The sequence below is a fragment of the Cherax quadricarinatus genome, chromosome 96 (assembly GCF_038502225.1).
Source record: "Cherax quadricarinatus isolate ZL_2023a chromosome 96, ASM3850222v1, whole genome shotgun sequence".
In the NCBI taxonomy this organism is placed as follows: Eukaryota; Metazoa; Arthropoda; class Malacostraca; order Decapoda; family Parastacidae; genus Cherax; species Cherax quadricarinatus.
This window is the reverse complement of record NC_091387.1, coordinates 2,698,434-2,718,822: the sequence shown is the minus strand read 5'-3', so window position 1 is coordinate 2,718,822 and position 20,389 is coordinate 2,698,434. Positions and strand designations below refer to the sequence as shown.

At 38.1% G+C, this 20,389-nt stretch overlaps 1 protein-coding gene across 20 annotated transcripts in view; it reads right to left on the bottom strand.

Moving 5' to 3' along the window:
* The window catches only part of Cadps (calcium-dependent secretion activator 1), a 445,541-nt gene that overhangs the window by 22,876 nt on the left and 402,276 nt on the right, over positions 1–20,389 (bottom strand). For 18 of the 20 annotated variants that reach the window (XM_070104970.1, XM_070104977.1, XM_070104974.1 and 15 more), the window contains 5 exons: positions 18,317–18,508; positions 17,958–18,116; positions 17,413–17,538; positions 11,797–11,901; positions 1,395–1,534 (listed from right to left, as the gene is read on the bottom strand). In XM_070104970.1, coding sequence (XP_069961071.1) covers positions 1,395–1,534; positions 11,797–11,901; positions 17,413–17,538; positions 17,958–18,116; positions 18,317–18,508 — 722 coding nt within the window. Of the gene's footprint in view, positions 1–1,394; positions 1,535–9,802; positions 11,063–11,796; positions 11,902–17,412; positions 17,539–17,957; positions 18,117–18,316; positions 18,509–20,389 lie in introns of those variants that run through there. The other 2 variants (XM_070104972.1, XM_070104987.1) reach the window with 2 other exon arrangements.

Genomic DNA, 20,389 nt, shown 5'->3' with positions numbered 1-20,389 from the left:
CTGACATGCTGATGAATAAGGCATGTGGAACACTTGGGTATCATTAGTAGCAAAAAGTTTTACCTATGCAGCATGTTCCTTTAGTTGAACATTGTGGCCAAGGCTAAGGGATTGAATAGCTATCAGTTCTTTAAGGCTACGGGACAGAAGACCTTAAAATTACCTCTCCTCTACAGTGGACCCCCGCTTAACGATCACCTCCCAATGTGACCAATTATGTAAGTGTATTTATGTAAGTGCGTTTGTACGTGTATGTTTGGGGGTCTGATATGGACTAATCTACTTCACAATATTCCTTATGGGAACAAATTCGGTCAGTACTGGCACCTGAACATACTTCTGGAATGAAAAAATATTGTTAACCGGGGGTCCACTGTACTTCCAATGTCTCCAATATGAAAGCAGCCACTGAAGTTAACTGAAGAAGCTTGCTACGCAGGTAAAACATTTCAGAAATAGTTACCCAGGTATCGCACATGTCTTATTCACCATAATAAGATAATGCCGAGGATAAAGTGAGATGCATTAATCTGTATATTATAGAGAAAGAGAAGCAGATAAACAAAAATATGGATCTTTGAGCTCAAACTTTTTAAATTAAAATTACATTGTCTGATGAAAAATTTTCAATTGTTAAATGCTAAAGATGAATTTTGTCTGATGAAACAAATGAAAGAATAGTATTTACATGCATCAGTGTTGTGTGTAATGGAAGTGTAAAATATTTCTTGATAAAGTAACTGACAAATACAGTGGACCCCCGGTTTACGATCAGCTCCCAATGCGACCAATTATGTAAGTGTATTTATGTAAGTGCATTTGTACGTGTATGTTTGGGGGTCTGAAATGGACTAATCTAATTCACAATATTCCTTATGGGAACAATTTCGGTCAGTACTGGCACCTGAACATACTTCTGGAATGAAATAATATCGTAAACCGGGGGTCCACTGTAATGCTCATTTTCAAAGAAAATCTCTAAAAGCATATGTAGATTTTTCATGGCACTAACAATAGCAATGCAATGTTGAAATCAGCTTTTATTTATATGTGGAAAGCTAACTAAAGTGTAATGAATGCTTGACAATAGTCAATAATAACCCACATGGAGACAAACACAGGAGGTTGACTGATCTGTATATGTCAACCCCCTTCTGGGTTCCTCTTCAGCAGGTGAGGATCCCAGAAGATGGTTGAAATATACAGATCAATCTACTGCGTTTCTGTCTCCATCTGGGTTATTATTGAGTATTGAAAGTTACTAGCTTTGCCATAATCTGAACATGATTAAAATATGGCCATATGTTAAAAGGGTTACTTTTTGAGTTAAGGAGAAGATAGTGAGTAGAAACTAGCATGCAGAAACAGTAGTATAATACTAGAAGAGAACTCACTCTTCATCGGCTCGTCTGCTGCCCTCGATGAGTGCGCAAGCAGCCTCTTCAGTCGTCATTCTCTGACTTATTGTCTGATAAGTTTTGGTGTTCAATTTCTCCTCCATGATTCCTTGTAGCTCGAAGTCGGTATATATTTTCTGTTGTAGGGAAATATCAGATATTATTGCAGGCATTTCTGTTATGCATTTATAGCATTTGAAAGTAGATAATTTTGAAATTTGAAATTATATTTACCACAGCTATAAATTCGTTGAATGTATAAAATTTAGTTCAAGTAACTGTTTTATTCATTACTTAAAGTTCAGAAAAAAGAAAATGCTACATTAGATACTTATTATTTCGAATTAAACCTACATATTACATGTATGAGATCTGTACAGAACACAACACCTCTTGTGAAGCCATCAGCAAAATATAAATGATTCTAACAAATGAACTGGTATAGTAGAGTTAAACTTAGAAATTCAATAAGACCTCATAATATATCTGTCTTGGTGGTGAATTAATTTCTTCCAGATATATTTTGAATGTATAAGACATTAAAAAAACCCATATTCATTATCAATATATTAAACTGCAATAATAATAATGGTTAGAATTAAGGCAAAGTCACCAAGCTTACAGTGCAGTCATCTCCGTCATAAAACTCCTCTCTATAGTACAATTTTGTAATTACAATTGAAAAGCATATCCAAAATTTAACAGTGCATGGAAAGGCTTTCACAACACATTCTGTTCAATTTTTATTGTACTTTTTCAATCATATTTATAATATATTGGCAGTTTGGAGGGATATGTTGTGTATCTTCATATGTGTATGCTTCTAGACTGTTGTATTCTGAGCACCTCTGCAAAAACAGTGATAATGTGTGAGTGTGGTGAAAGTGTTGAATGATGATGAAAGCATTTTCTTTTTTGGGGATTTTCTTTCTTTTTTGGGTCACCCTGCCTCGGTGGGAGACGACCGACTTGAAAAAAAAAAAAAAAAAAAAAATTATAATATATTGCATTATATAAAGGACTTTTATTAGAGACTTAACTATGATCTCAAAAAGATTTAGCTTTTATCTGATATACAAAAAAATTGCTTTCACATAAATGTAAGTGTACCATACTGCAACCAAACAAAACATTTCAGCACAATCATTTTCCATGAAGACCTCGCTGTTGGCTTAAGTGTATTCTAGCCTAACTTCTCTGTGATCCAGCAAAATCACTAATGTGGCACCCTACAGGTCCTAATGATGCCAGATTAGCGATGGTACAAAGGGTTTCAAACACGCTTCTACTGTGTATCATGGACCAAATGGGGTTTGAACCCATGGCAAATGAGTGGCAAAACTCACAGGTCAGTGTGTTAATGCACTTGCCTGTGAGTTTTACCAGTTACTGTGGGTTCAAGACCCACCCGTTCCCTGATCTATTTGCAAACATATTATTACGACTTTGTGAGTCCTGTTGCATCTTGGTGAGTGTAAAAACATTAATTTTTTCCAAAATAACCCATTTATAAAAAGCAGATGTTTTTAACTTATTGTGGTCACAAGTTGCAAGGGGGGGGGGGGAGGACCCTCTCATGTACTATTCAATAGGATAAAAAGCCTTAATATATTTCAGCTAGTTTAAGACTGCAGCATGGTACTATATAAGTGTTACATAACAGTTACCAGTTCAAGAGTTATTTACAATATAACAATGACATGGACAACGACTCAAGAAGATAATCGCTACAGTAAGAAAATGTAATGTTGTTATGGTGCTCAGGAAAGCAAGTTCATTCATGCAAAATGCAGTTGAATACGACCGTGCAATGTGTACACACACATTACTAACACCAGTATCACAACATGCGATGTCGTGGTGACCAACACGTGCAAAACACGACAACAACAATACTGGAAGTGAACGCAACAAGATGTATCAAGATGGTACGTTAGATAAGGGAACTTAAAAGTTATTATTTTTAATGAATAAGTTAACAGTATAGTAGAAAATGATGATAATAAATTCACTTAAGAGATTCACTTACACGTGTAAGAAGTCAAGTGGGATCACCGGCAGTGGTGTGATCTCTGCCGCTTATTGAATGCTTCACTCAACCTCAATGGCTGCAATTTTTCTTCATAAATTAAAACTTTTAAAATTATGTATATCATGTAAATACAGTACTATACTGTGTGTGCATGTGTGTGTGTGCGTGTGTGTGTGTGTGTGTGTGTGTGTGTGTGTGTGTGTGTGTGTGTGTGTGTGTGTGTGTGTGTGTGTGTGTGTGTGTGTGTGTGTGTGTGTGTGTGTTTACCTACATGTACTCGTCACAATTTCTGGCTAGGTCCACTCTCTCTCCTGGCTTCAAGAACCATGTGTGTGTGTGTTTGTGTTGTGTAATTATATTTATTATATATATATATATATATATATATATATATATATATATATATATATATATATATATATATATATATATATATATATATATATATATATATATATATACATGTATATATATATTATAGGGAGGTACCACCTCTAGAACTGTCCTAGGGACCCTCATCCTCAGAGAAAAGAATAAACTTGCTTCAGGGAAAACTCAAGGTTCTCCCTGAAGCTGTTTGAAAATTTTCTCCTACCACCCCTTATATTTCAAGTATGTTTTATTTAAAGACAAAATACATTGGCCAAACATTCACAAAAATACAATGGAAGGTAAAACAACATAGGTAACTCAGAGCTACATCTCGAATATTTTGTCCAGCTCCCCGGCGGGGAGTAATTATAATATTTATTACACACTGGCCATCTCCCACCAAAGTCACTTGCAGAAAAAACAGGAAACACATTCACCATTTATTCAACTGTTGTGTTGCTAGAAAGATGCTCATATCCACTGTACTTCCCACCTCTAGGACTCAAGTCTAGTTAACTGATTTCCCTGAATCTCTTCATATTTGTTACCTGGCTCACACTCCAACAGCACCTGAAGTCATGAAAACCATGTGTCTCCACTCCAGTCTAACGTGCTCACACAAGCGTGTTGGATGTTCAAGCCCCTAGCACTTAAAACTTCTCCATCTTTCCTCCAACTCTTCCCAAGACAATGCTTACCCATCCTTCCTTTCATCCTTGATTTACATATTCTCTTAGTCATCTTATTCTGCTCTATCCTCTCAGTTCGCCCTCTCACTGTCTTTCAATTTTCTTTCTTGAAGTTCTCTGGACAATATTCACACCACACATTGTTCTCAAGAACATGAGACCCAGTGGTTTGAAGATTATAACTATAGGTCTGATGTGTTCTTTAAAAGTTCTTGTAATCCAAGCAGTCACTTTCTATCCTTCAATACATTTATCTTTTGTTCTCTAAATAAATGAACTTTTGTTGTGATTCGTCTTTTTCAAGTTCCCTTGTTATATGGGATGGTCTATCTGCATTTTTGCCTCTTGTGTTCTTTTTTCAAGATCTTCAGTTATTCCATACCTAAGCAATTAATGGCTCTCTTCCCTTCATGTTTGTGTGTGACTAGTTAACGGTCCAAGTCAGACCAAAACATCATCATAGGGTTCATTCTCCTATGTGCGGGTTATTTATGTATTATTCCAGTCATGGTATTTTGCCTTTTTATTCTTTAAGAAGGCTGAGGAACTGATTACCTCAAACTCCTTCCAATCTTCAACCATTCTCTACTGGACTGAGGAAGCCACTGGTTGGCTAAACGTTTCCACAAAAAAGTTACTCAGATGTTGCACATGTGTCTAATTCTTCATACAATATAATGTCAAGATATGTATGTGTTTTCAAAATGACGTTACTACGGCAATATGTAAAAATTACTTCACATTAATTATAAACAATATTTTCCCAAAAGCTGATAATTTACATCTATACATCATACCTTATGACAGCAAAATACTTGTGTACATATAAATTGAAACCAATAACAAACTAAAACATCTATAAACTATAACTATCAATAAAATGAAAAATATAGAAATAGCAGAAGAGCATTAAGAAAGTTAACCAGTAGAACACGAGGACATGCGAGCATCGAAACAACTATGGAGCCTAACACCCTATACAAGAATATCAACATTGCTAACATAATATTTCTTTATTGGGGGAGGGGAGGGAGGTGCTGTGATGGAGGTAAAGGGATCTTGATCTAACCCAACTGAAGATATCCTCATCATCCTAGGATAAAATTTAATGTCCTTCAATTCTCCAGGAACTATCACCTCTGTGGGTTTAGCACTCTAATGGCAATATAATAATACTAGTAGCAGAATGTTCTTGATGTTGATTTAGTCAACTAATTTTATACACAAATAACCCACACATAAGAGAGAGATGCTTAGGCCAACATTTCAGTCCGACTTGGATAATTTACAAGTCACACTGTGACTTGTAAATTGTCCAAGTTGGAGCTAACATTGTCATAAGCTTCTCTCTTCTATATGTTGGTTATTTGTGTATTGTTCCAGTCATAGTATTGTGCTTTTTTGCTCTTTAACTAATTCTATATATAAACTTGGATTTACAGATCTATTTATGTAGTTGATTATAAACTCTGAGTCAATAATACTCTACAACTACTATTATTGCAGTCATGGAAAATTGTAGGAAATCAAGTTTACCGACCAGTTAGGTTAATAAACATAAGAATCAGCGGTCTCAGTAGACCGTGAAGTGAACTGGAACTTACCTTTTAAGCTTTGCTAATTTTTAAATTCTTCTTTCATTTGTTTTAGTACAAATCACTAAACAAAATGTGGTGTATCTGACAACTATGATCATAAGGACACAAATTGCAGGACAAAATTTCATTGGAATGTTTTGCTCTTTGTAGATGATTATTGTTATTATTACTATAATAATAATAAGCGGGGCCCTACAGTAGCCCAGAACCTAACTTGCTGTATAAGTGAGGCCCTACAGTAGCCCAGAACCTAACTTGCTGTATAAGTGAGACCCTAAAGTAGCCCAGAACCTAACTTGCTGTATAAGTGAGGCCCTACAGTAGCCCAGAACCTAACTTGCTGTATAGTGGGGACTCTACAGTATCCCAGAACCTAACCTGCTGGATAAGCAGGGCCCTACAGTAGCCCAGAACCTAACCTGCTGTATAAGTGGGGCCCTACAGTAGCCCAGAACCTAACTTGCTGTATAAGCAGGGTCCTACAGTAGCCCAGAACCTAACCTGCTGTATAAGTGGGGCCCTACAGTAGCCCAAAACCTAACTTGATGTATAAGTGAGGCCCTACAGTAGCCCAGAACCTAACTTGCTGTATAGTGGGGACTCTACAGTATCCCAGAACCTAACCTGCTGGATAAGCAGGGCCCTACAGTAGCCCAGAACCTAACCTGCTGTATAAGCAGGGCCCTACAGTAGCCCAGAACCTAACCTGCTGTATAAGCAGGGCCCTACAGTAGCCCAGAACCTAACCTGCTGTATAAGTGGGGCCCTACAGTACATCTAAATGAACACCAGCACAGGTCGAGGGAGACATGACTCACATATCTGCCTACTGGACATGTCAGATATCACAGAGATACCCTTCAAGAGGGCTGCCTTCATGCCGGCAAAGGGCTTTTCATCCAGGAAACTGGAGCTACAGGCATGTAAACATATACCCTCCTATCCTCACATTAAACCTTGTCAGTTCCCACCTCTCTCATTCCTCAGACACTGTATGATTCTAATGGACAGTGTTTCCTCACTAATACTACTACTAATAATAATATTTTAACACACTGCCATCTCTCACTGAGGTAGGGTGGCCCAAAAAAAAAGAAACGCTTTCACCATCATTCACACTATCACTGTCTTGCCAGACAGTGATGATAATAATAATAATAATAATAATAATAACAGCAATAAAGATTTCAAACTACCATGCACAACAGACACTAGGAGATATTACTACTCTCAGAGATTAATACAAAACTGAAGAGCCTACTTTGTAATGCACTTGAAGCAAGAACCAGCTCTTGCCTCCATCAAAGTCATTGGGTGTGATGGCCAAATGGTGAACTGGGTAATACAAACATATAAACACGCTGCCTAGGTATAGTGACCCAAAAAAAATAAAGTGCATTCACCATCCCTCAGCGTGCAGGTTCCAGGACTCAAGTCCTGGAGCTGGTTTAACTGAATTCTTTTATAAATGTTGCTACTTTTCTTACACTGCAACAGTATGTCAATCTACAAAAACCACATGTCTCCACACTCCAACTGAACATGCTTGCCTAATCCTGCAGGATGCTCAAGCTCCTGGCCCTTAAAACCCCCTTTACTCCCTCCCTCCAACCCTTCCTTGGGCAACCCCTACCTCTTCTTCCTTTCACCTTTTATTTATGCATCCTCTTGATCATCCTATTCTGCTCCATCCTCTCTAAATGCCCACACTACCTGAGTAACCTCTCCTCAACCCTCTAAGTTATACCTCTGGTAACCCCCACACCATCTTTCAATTGTTAATTTCATAATATGCAAACCATACATTGCTCTCAAAGAAAACCTCTTTCCAGCCTCCTCTTTACTGAACAGTTAAACTTCATGCCTCATACCCATATACAGTGGAACAAGAGTACTCAAACAGCTCCTTACTTGAACAAAGCTCGGAACTCGACCAAACAAACACGACTTACTAGAACTTCGTTGTAAACTATTTCGTGTTTCTTTGCATTTTTTGGTGTTTTTTTATATTATTAGTATAAATAAGTCATCATGGGGTCTACAGAGATTAGTGATAACAGCCAACCAAAAAGAAAATTGGTTGGGAAAAATGTGTTCAATACTCGAACAGGTCGGCACTCGAACAGCCTTCCGGAATGAATTACTGGAATGGGTACTGAGGTTCCATTGTAAAAGTGGTGGTACCACTATATTCTGGTACATTCTCCCTTACATCCATAGATTAACTCTTTCCACAGATGCCTCAGCACACCATCTACTTTTTTTCACTCACAACTATCTAAATATATTCACTTCCTCCATATTCCCTCCCTAAAAAAATTAAATACAATAGCACAGCTAAACCAACTTGAGAATAGGCAAATCTTTGTGAAGTTTAATATTTTAGTCCTGTGTTGTTATGAATTTGAACCTTACCTGCTCCCCGAGACGCAATATATGGTAGTACTCGTACAAATATCAAAATATAATAAATATTAGTCAATACAATGACAAAACTGAAAGTAGACAGAAATAGAGATGAGGGATGCCCACATTACTTTAACCTTCAACTGAGGTCCTCTTCAACAATTTACTTCTGAGGACCTCAACTGAACATCAAAATGCAGAGATCATTCATCTGAATTCCAGTCTATACAGTGGACCCCCGCATAACGATCACCTCCGAATGCGACCAATTATGTAAGTGTATTTATGTAAGTGCGTTTGTACGTGTATGTTTGGGGGTCTGAAATGGACTAATCTACTTCACAATATTCCTTATGGGAATAAATTCGGTCAGTACTGGCACCTGAACATACTTCTGGAGTGAAAAAATATCGTTAACCGGGGGTCCACTGTATATGTTTTCTCTTTTTTTTTTATATGGTAGGGTATGTAAGATCTTTTCTAATATACCTGAATGTTCAGTGACATTTACAAAACAGTTTCAAACCTTTTAGTGTTTCTCCTGCCTTAAAAAAAAGGACAAAATAAAAGTCTCAATAAGCCTTTAACATTGTGGAAAAGGGACACAAAAGCACTACGATGTGACTTTTTATCCATAAAGAATCACTTATACTGAAATGCATACTAGTGGACTTGTTTGTGCCTATCAATATTTAAATACATTTAAACCACATTATCTTTGTACTGCACAAGAGAAATAAATATTAGAATTTGAAATTAAATTTGAATTCTGTTTTTCCATAGCATCGATATTTTATGCTACTTCTCTATAAGCATTTGCCACACTGGTTTCATGACTATGCAAAGGCCATTGTTGCCAGGTGATCAGTGTTATACAGTCATGCCTCAGGCTTGGTACCTGCCAGAAATGCTATATAACAAGAGGAGTGAAATAATACATACACAGTATTTACAATTTTTATACTATTTATCAAGACTGATAAAACCATTTTAATAGTTCTTTTGGGGAACCTGAACCGTCATGATGCTGTTAGAATTCGCCACCACTTGCGATGGTTAACTGCTTGTCAGTGCTCAGTAATGACCCACAGGGAGACAAACTCAGATTAATTGGTCTGCATATTTCGATCCCCTTCTGGGATCCTCTTCTGCTGAAGAGGATCCGAGAAGGGACTGAAATGGAAATATAAACACAAATGCAGTATAATGTGATCCTTTATTGACAACGTTTCACCCACACAGTGGGCTTTCTCAAGTCACACACACGGAGAAAGCCCACTGTGTGGGTGAAACGTTGTCAATAAAGGATCACATTATACTGCATTTGTGTTTATATTTCCATTGTGTCGGTATTTTATACCATTTATTTCCAAGGGACTGAAATATACAGACCAATTAATCTTCTGAGTTTGTGTCTCCATGTGGGTTATTACTGAGCATCACTTGTAATGATTACCCACTTCACTGAAGTTGAGAATAAATAATAGGAATTAAATAAGCACCATCAGGCAACAGAGAAAGAGAGAGAGTATTAGAAGACGAATGCAGCTTTGTTAGGGGAAAAGGAAATATATACATGCCATTCTGTAAACGATAACATGATTACGTGTAAGACAAGGCATTCTTTGTGTTACAGTCCCATCCCTTTTCCTTAAATACCTTCATTATGCATTGTAATGGAACTTTAAATGCATTCTGAAGCTTTCAGAAGATATAAAATTGTCCCAAGTTCAACAATGCCTTGCATGCTACAGATATGGAGGCAGTTAATGAGCATTTATGAGTAAATTTCTTCAGTATCACTCAAGTTTCATAATTGTCTTAGTTTTGGATATTTAAGGAGGATAAGTATATAAATATGTCATTTTTTTATCATCTCTGATTCACTACCTGAGCTTCAATCTTGAGGGAGTGAGCGAGCGTCCAAATAGCTGCTGGGTAAGTACGGATCACACTGACCTTGAGTAAAACTTCAAGATTGTAGCCCAGTTTAAAGGACAGCGCAGCAAAATATAAACATCAACACTGTGGTAGTCAAGCGTCTAGAAGATGTGTTTACACATGTAAAGTAGGTCTTGAGTGGCCACCTTCTCCACAGTAGTTTGAGCGACTTCCAGGGGCCAGAGGGAAGCCATATTCTGTGTTCAGGTAGAGTGCTTAAACTAGTGTCTGAGCTCATCACCTAAAATATCGTTTATCAGCTCTCAAAATTTAAATACGTCACACTGAATTAAAATATTATTTTGTGATTTTAAGGTTAAATTTGGCCTCAGATTCCAAAAGGAATGTTTTTTTCTCTAAATGCTGCATTGTAAATTGATTATAATTAATTTACTCAGACCCAAAAAAAATATTTAAACACTCATCCTGCCATGGAAAGAGCCAAAGCCTAAGACAACAACACTGGACATGTTTTTGACGACGGGAAGGGATGACTTATTCCTTGAGTTTGCCGCCTCGTATGAGTCGCTGATGCTCTGCTTCCACTCGTTGACTCACCACTACGTAGGCCTGTATCCCAGTCTGTTCGTGACCTAGCCCATACGCTGTGAAATCTGAGAATATGAGCTGAAAAAAAGCAAATAAACGGGGCCTCAGGATGGTGGTGGTTGGTGCAAGTGAGAGTTGAAGGCCAGACAGATAGAATGAGGCTTCAGGTCATTCAGTCACTTGATGCCCTTATCCCTGTCTATATTTTCTACAGCTGAAGCATGACTCTAGGCTTAAGTAACCTGCTAACATTCTCATAAGAAATGATGACCAGTCTAGTTCTACCTTCTGGATGGAAGCTAAGGGAAGGAGAGAAGCAGCATGGGGATACAAGATAAATAACCATAGGGGGAAGGATGGAAAGGCGAACAGAAAAGAAACCATAACATTTGCATAGCAATTTTCTAGGGGAAAAATGAGATTATATCTTGAATCTGTTTTCATGTTTTCATTTTATGAAATGGCATTACGAACTACTAAAACATTTTTTCTATTAGACATTTTTCCCCAGAAAATAAAAACTTCTTAACATGTGACATACTAAAAGGGATAACTTATCTGCTAACTAGTGCAAATCCATTTCCAATTCAATTACAGTGGAAAACTTTAAATTCATACTCCGCAACAATTTTACTACTAAACAAAAACAAATGAAAATAATAAAACTGAAACTGCTTGTGCAATCAACCTCAATCAACATAGCATTAGGAAGGGTTTAAAGATGCAAAATAAATGCTAGGGAACACTTAGAGAAAATAAAATATACTCACTGTTCTGAGAAAGTCCATCTGCTTGCTGGACACCTAACTCACCTTAACTATATGGGCAAGACAAGTGCACTGATATGGATGGAGGTTGTGATCTAGTCTCTCGCTCAGCCAGGAACACAGCATTGTAACCTGTGCTGCGTACCACTGCTGTGGATGCAGACAAAAAATATGCCTTTACAATCTGCCGTTATGGCTTGACAAAGCTCCTGGAGAATAAAACATTGCCACAATAAAATGTCACATTACACAAATAACACGCACATAGGAGAAACAAGCTTACGACAATATTTTGGTCCAACTTGGACCATTTACAAAGTCACACTAACACAAGAGTGAGAGAGCCAGCGTATATAGGTGTGACTTTGACTGGAACGATACACAAATAACCCGCACATAAAAGAGAGAAGCTTACGACAACGTTTCGGTCCAACTTGGACCATTGACAAAGTCACACAGTGTGACTTTGTCAATGGTCCAAGTCGGACCGAAACGTCGTCGTAAGCTTCTCTCTTTTATGTGCGGGTTATTTGTGTATGGCTTCATCAGTTCAATAGAGTGGAAGATGAGGAGGAGTTTGAGGTTACCAGATCCTCAGCCTGGGGTCGATGTGTTGCATTAAATTCCTCCTCATCTTCCACTGTTATTCTCGGTATTGGACTGAAGAAACCAATGGCAGGCAAAACAAAGAAATAAAAATTGCATGCATTTCAACATGCCCGAATAAATCTGCATAAAGAGCAAAATGTCGTTGCAATAAATGCTTGTTGTGCAACATGTCTTTTCTTAACTACTGTTAGAAGTATGTCATATAGATTGAGATTCATTTGGTGTATTTTTAATAAATGAATATACAGTGGACCCCCAGTTTATGATATTATTTCATTCCAGAATTATGTTCAGGTGCCAGTACTGACCGAATTTGTTCCCATAAGGAATATTGTGAATTAGATTAGTCCATTTCAGACCCCCAAACATACACATACAAACGCACTTACATAAACACACTTACATAATTGGTCGCATTGGGAGCTGATCGTAAACCGGGGCTCCACTGTACTTTTACAGAATAAAACAGAATACAGTACTGATCCTGAATAAAATTATTTATATACAAACATAAAATAAATAAACTTTATTTCTATAAAGTGAGAGAATGAAAGAGTGAGAAAAGGATGAATGAGAACAATGTAAGGAGAAAAGAGATAAGGTGAAACAAGTAAGGAAAGACAGTAGAGAAAGGAAGGATTTGAAGACAAATTCCTCCACCAAACCTAAAAGATTGTCATTTTTTTAAGTAAGTTTATTTGGGTACGGGTACACATAAATGCAGTTACATGAATTATCATACATAGCAGTATATGTGTAGATTACCCTCCAAGATAACCCAAAAAAGTCAGACAAAGTGAATTATTTCATTAATACAGGAATCACTTCTTAAAGATCATCATAAGCAATAAGTACAGATAGTCGTCAACTTACGACTGGGTTTTAAGTACAGTGGACCCCCGCATAACGATTACCTCCGAATGTGACCAATTATGTAAGTGTATTTATGTAAGTGCGTTTGTACGTGTATGTTTGGGGGTCTGAAATGGACTAATCTACTTCACAATATTTCTTATGGGAACAAATTCGGTCAGTACTGGCACCTGAACATACTTCTGGAGTGAAAAAATATCGTTAACCGGGGGTCCCCTGTAGTGTGTAGGCATTAGTATTAGTCTGCCTGAAATGCCCCGGCATGTTAGTTAAGACGTTCTTTGTACTTATCAACACTACAAAATGTAAATCACACATTGCAACCTTTGCAAAGAAATAAAAAATTGTATTTGGGTTAGGTCCTGACTGACCAGTTATAAGTCGCATTGGACACAAGTCAGATAGGTATTGTAATTACGAATTTTATAGTCTTTATATATCTGAAAGAAAGACATGAGGGGACGTGTTCATGATGTTGCCAATGACGCGCAGAATCACTATCACATGGCCTCATTTGTGCTGCCAGGTGTACCTGGAGTTTACCTGGAGAGAGTTCCGGGGGTCAACGCTCCCGCGGCCCGGTCTGTGACCAGGCCTCCTGGTGGATCAGAGCCTGATCAACCAGGCTGTTACTGCTGGCTGCACGCAAACCAACGTATGAGCCACAGCCCAGCTGGTCAGGAACCGACTTTAGGTGCTTGTCCAGTGCCAGCTTGAAGATTGCCAGGGGTCTGTTGGTAATCCCCCTTATGTATGCTGGGAGGCAGTTGAACAGTCTCGGGCCCCTGACACTTATTGTATGGTCTCTTAACGTGCTAGTTACACCCCTGCTTTTCATTGGGGGGATGTTGCATCGTCTGTCAAGTCTTTTGCTTTCGTAGTGAGTGATTTTCATGTGCAAGTTCGGTACTAGTCCCTCTAGGATTTTCCAGGTGTATATAATCATGTATCTCTCCTGCCTGCATTCCAGGGAATACATGTTTAGGAACCTCAAGCGCTCCCAGTAATTGAGGTGTTTTATCTCCGTTATGCGTGCCGTGAAGGTTCTCTGTACATTTTCTAGGTCAGCAATTTCACCTGCCTTGAAAGGTGCTGTTAGTGTGCAGCAATATTCCAGCCTAGATAGAACAAGTGACCTGAAGAGTACACAATACACAAATAACCCGCACATAAAAGAGAGAAGCTTCTCTCTTTTATGTGCGGGTTATTTGTGTATCGTTCCAGTCACGGTATTGTGCCTTTTTGTTATTTATTGACCTGAAGAGTGTCATCATGGGCTTGGCCTTCCTAGTTTTGAAGGTTCTCATTATCCATCCTGTCATTTTTCTAGCAGATGCGATTGATACAATGTTATGGTCCTTGAAGGTGAGATCCTCCGACATGATCACTCCCAGGTCTTTGACGTTGGTGTTTTGCTCTATTTTGTGGCCAGAATTTGTTTTGTACTCTGATGAAGATTTAATTTCCTCGTGTTTACCATATCTGAGTAATTGAAATTTCTCATCATTGAACTTCATATTGTTTTCTGCAGCCCACTGAAAGATTTGGTTGATGTCCGCCTGGAGCCTTGCAGTGTCTGCAATGGAAGACACTGTCATGCAGATTCGGGTGTCATCTGCAAAGGAAGACACGGTGCTGTGGCTGACATCCTTGTCTATGTCAGATATGAGGATGAGGAACAAGATGGGAGCGAGTACTGTGCCTTGTGGAACAGAGCTTTTCACCGTAGCTGCCTCGGACTTTACTCTGTTGACTACTACTCTCTGTGTTCTGTTAGTGAGGAAATTATAGATCCATTGACCGACTTTTCCTGTTATTCCTTTAGCACGCATTTTGTGAGCTATTACGCCATGGTCACACTTGTCAAAGGCTTTTGCAAAGTCTGTATATATTACATCTGCATTCTTTTTGTCTTCTAGTGCATCTAGGACCTTGTCGTAGGGATCCAATAGTTGAGACAGACAGGAGCGACCTGTTCTAAACCCATGTTGCCCTGGGTTGTGTAACTGATGGGTTTCTAGATGGGTGGTGATCTTGCTTCTTAGGATCCTTTCAAAGATTTTTATGATATGGGATGTTAGTGCTATCGGTCTGTAGTTCTTTGCTGTTGCTTTACTGCCCCCTTTGTGGAGTGGGGCTATGTCTGTTGTTTTTAGTAACTGTGGGACAACCCCCGTGTCCATGCTCCCTCTCCATAGGATGGTAAAGGCTCGTGATAGGGGCTTCTTGCAGTTCTTGATGAACACGGAGTTCCATGAGTCTGGCCCTGGGGCAGAGTGCATGGGCATGTCATTTATCGCCTGTTCGAAGTCATTTGGCATCAGGATAACATCAGATAGGCTTGTGTTAACCAAATTCTGTGGCTCTCCCATAAAAAATTAATTTTCATCTTCGACTCTCAGTCTGGTTAGCGGCTTGCTAAAAACTGAGTCATATTGGGACTTGAGTAGCTCACTCATTTCCTTGCTGTCATCTGTGTAGGACCCATCTTGTTTAACCCTTTGAGGGTTTTGGACGTACTAGTACGGCTTACGCGCAGGGGTTTTTGACGTACTAGTACGCACAAATTCTAGCGCCATCAAATCTAGTGGGAGAAAGCTGGTAGGCCTTCATATGAAAGAATGGGTCTATGTGGTCAGTGTGCACAGTCTAAAAAAAATCCTGCAGCACACAGTGCATAATGAGAAAAAAAAAACTTTGACCATTTTTTTTGAATAAATCAGCGACTTTGCAGTGTATTTTCGTATGGTATTTATTGTTGTATTCTAGTTTTCTTGGTCTCATTTTATAGAATGGAAGACATATTACAGAAATTGAGATGATTTTGACTGGTTTTACAATGAAAGGTGCCTTGAAATTGAGCTCAAAGTAGCAGAAATGTTCGATTTTTACCAAACTTCAAAAGTAAACAAATCGTGCCAAGCGTGCAATGCACGTCAACTGGTGAGTCTAATATTCTTTCACAAGTGCACCAATAATATTTATACCATTTTTTACACTAATGCAGTAGTCTGCATAACAGTAAATCTTATATTTTTTGTGAGAATAAAAATTCAAAGTGGAAAGCAAAAGAATATAAGAGGGGCCTTGAGACGTGACTAATGACTAGAGGAAATGTCATTTTAGTGCCAGGAATGTCTTTCTTGTTTATTCTGGACCCTATTCGGAAATTGGCATCTTTTGAAATTTGTGTGAAATTGGCAAAATTGCTAAATTCTGACCACTGTACTGGATAGTTGAATTTATAAATGGGTGGTTTCTTGCAGTCATTCGATAGAAAAAATGGAGTTCTAGCGGAATATTCATGTTTTTTGTAGACTAGTACAGTGAAATTGGCCGAAAATGGGGCTCAAAGTGGGCAAAATCGCCGATGCATAAACATCGCCGAGACCGCTAACTTTGCGAGAGCATAATTCCGTAAGTTTTCTATCAAATTTCAAACTTTTGGTGTCTTTATGATCGGGAAAAGATTCTCTATCTTTTCATAAGAGAAAATAATTTTTTTTTTTTTTTAAATTTGGCCGACCCTGAGAACGAGTTTCGGAGAGGGCCTGTTGACCCTCAAAGGGTTAAGTAGGGGCCCAATACTGGACGTTGTTCTCAACTTTGATTTGGCATAGGAGAAGAAATACTTTGGGTTTCTTTCGATTTCATTTATGGCTTTTAGTTCTTTCCGCGATTCCTGACTCCTATAAGATTCCTTTAGCTTAAGTTCGATGCTTGCTATTTCTCTGACCAGTGTCTCCCTACGCATTTCAGATATATTGACCTCTTTTAGCCGCTCTGTTATTCTTTTCCGTCGCCTGTAAAGGGAGCGCCTGTCTCTTTCTATTTTACATCTACTCCTCCTTTTTCTTAGAGGAATAAGCCTTGTGCATACATCGAGTGCCACCGAGTTAATCTGTTCTAGGCATAAGTTGGGGTCTGTGTCGCTTAGTATATCTTCCCAGCTTATATCGGTTAGGACTTGGTTTACTTGGTCCCACTTTATGTTTTTGTTATTGAAGTTGAATTTGGTGAATGCTCCCTCGTGACTAATCTCATTATGTCGGTCTGGGGCTCCGCGCATACATGTCTGAACCTCAATTATGGTCGTAAATGCAAACGGCCGTAAGCAGGATAAGTCATAAGTCAACAACTATCTGTATACTATATCTAACATCTGTTGTAGTAACTTACCTCAAATAAATTAAGAATCCAGAGTTCGTCATTAACTTTTTGTCTGATCTGATCCATGGAATTTCTTGCAAAATTAATATAGGCCTTGCCTAGTTCCTTTCCAGACCCACTCACATTCTGTTGGTACTGAAAAATAGCACACACACAGTCCAAAAATACACAGTACAAAAATGTACACAGTACAAAAATATGAAATAAATACTGTCCATAAAATTAGAAATCCTACGGTATTGCATATAATTTTCTTGAGCGATTTAGGACAGTTTTTTTTATGTGGGAACAAATTATCTGATCAATGTAAATTATAATAGTACATGTTATATAATTTACCTTCAAAGATTTTAACAAACATTTACATAATTTTTGGATTATGTTCAAGAATATGCACAATGTTTATATCAGAATTTAACATATTACTATATTACACAAAATTATTCAACAGTAGATTCTATACATATATTTATTACAATGTATTCTACTTAATTTTCACTTTGTTTCTCTTGCGCAGTATTCGCTATTAAGATAATGCTGGTGACAGCACATACCGTAAATGATAAAATTGATCCAATGAAGCTTCCTTCATCGTATCTGCTTAGTTTAGAGATGACCGACTCTAATACTGATAAAAGCTTAGCGACCATTCCTTGAGTCATGGAGCTGCTCGTTCTCTCGATGAGGTCGTCAATCTTGGTATGGTATTGATGCTAAAAAGAAAACTCTTGTTTTTTACATAGATCAATTTTCAAGGCTATTAGTACACACAGGTTATGTTCCTCAAACATTAAAATGAAAGTGTGTGGAAATTCACTATTTTTCACAGTGTTTTTTACATATGTATGTATATATGTATGTATGTATGCATGTATATATGTATGTATGTGTATATGTCTGGTTGAACACTAACCACATCAACACCATCAACGGCACAGAGTTTGAAAGACTGGTTCTTGGCATCCAGAATAACATTAACCATGGCACACATCTCAGAAGGGAGAACATAGTCAGTGGAGACGAAGCCAGTGCCTTTCTTGAGCCACTGCTGGAATGCCTGGTCCGTCCGGGTAATGCACGACTCGATCATGTCACACGCCATCAACTGGCACAAGAGAGAGAATTACATTAACATCTGAGTATTGATTAGAACATAAATGACTCTCAAAATCAGAATAACATGACTGCACATAAACCACGGAATGGGTGAGGTTTGAACTAATAGCCAGCTGGCCCAGTGACTTACATAATGGCCTGGAGTTTTGTGACTAGCTTGCCATGGGTTTAATACACAAATAACCTGCACATAGGAGAGAGGAGCTCATGACAATGTTTTGGTCCGACTTAGACCATTTACAAAGTCCTATGAGTGGGTTATTTGTGTATTGGTCCAGTCACGGTATTGTGCCTTTTTGTTATTCATGGGTTTAAACACCACCAGTGTGTTTTTTTTAGAAAATAAATATTGTTACAGCATGGGCATCTATTTTCTGTAAGTTTCATAATAAAGGATAACCTAATTATTAGAAACATTACAAGTTAAACTGCACCTTAGAACCAACTTTCTGTTTTATCGCCTCACTTACTTTTAACTTTAATTAACTTTTCATTTAGGAAAATTTACAAATTATTATTTCTAACTATAATTTTCTTACAATAAACTCTGAAAAATCCATTATTATGTCCTCCAAACACCCGTGCTCACTCTGTAATGCTCTCAGATCCATCCATACCTCGTCTATGGTTTCCGAGTAACCTTGCTAATACAGTGGTACCTCGGGATATGAAATTAATTCATTCCAGAAGGCTGTTCGAGTGCTGATACTGAATGAATTTGTTCCCAAGAGGAATCATGTAAATTAGATTAATCCACTTAAGAGACCCCCAAAAACACACTTACAAAAGCACTTACATAAATACACTTACATAACTGTTCGAGTTTTGAGCTGTTCGTATCCTGAGGTACCACTGTATTTGCTTAAAATAAAATAATTTGCTATACTTATCTAAAAAAATTATATTTATATTTCACTATTTCCTAGGGAGAGGGAGATGGCCGGGTTATTTTACTAATGCTTTGTTCATTTTAATACAGTGGACCCCCGGTTTATGATATTATTTCATTGGGAGCTGATCGTAAACCAGGGGTCCACTGTACTTCTTATTTTTCATCACTGTGCTATATTGTAAGTTATTACATAAATAACTTGCACACAGGAGAATTAAACTTATGATGGTGCTTTGGTCCGACTTGGACCATTAACAAGTTGGACCAAAATGTCGTCATGCCTTGGCTTGATAGTGGCTTTCTTTGCTCCAATCATATTATGATATTTTTTTCATTTTCCTAAGTGTGTTACATTTGTGTACTGTTCAACTATGTTGATGTATTTCTCATCATTCTAGTGTACTGTACAAGAGTGCCCCACATATTCAGCACCTCTTTGGTTTTCCATATTTCTGCAGGCTGTCAACTGAGTCCTTGTTTGTTATGTTCGGTGCTTTTACCACTTTTCTGCCATTTTTGCGCAACAGTTGCATAAGGGAAGGACGACTGGTGCCATGTTTTTTTCATGCCTAGCTGTATTGAGCATTTAATATATGATAGTGTACACTTGTTATCAGGTGTTTTAGACACATTCGATAATGAAAAAACCACTCTTTTCCACCCATCGGTGATTTCCGCTTATTGTATGGGGTTGGGAAACTAAGAGCCATACAAATGGTGGCCATCCTGTATATTTTTTTTTTATTATTATCACACCGGCCGATTCCCACCAAGGCAGGGTGGCCCGAAAAAGAAAAACTTTCACCATCATTCACTCCATCACTGTCTTGCCAGAAGGGTGCTTTACACTACAGTTTTTAAACTGCAACATTAACACCCCTCCTTCAGAGTGCAGGCACTGTACTTCCCATCTCCAGGACTCAAGTCCGGCCTGCAGGTTTCCCTGAATCCCTTCATAAATGTTACTTTGCTCACACT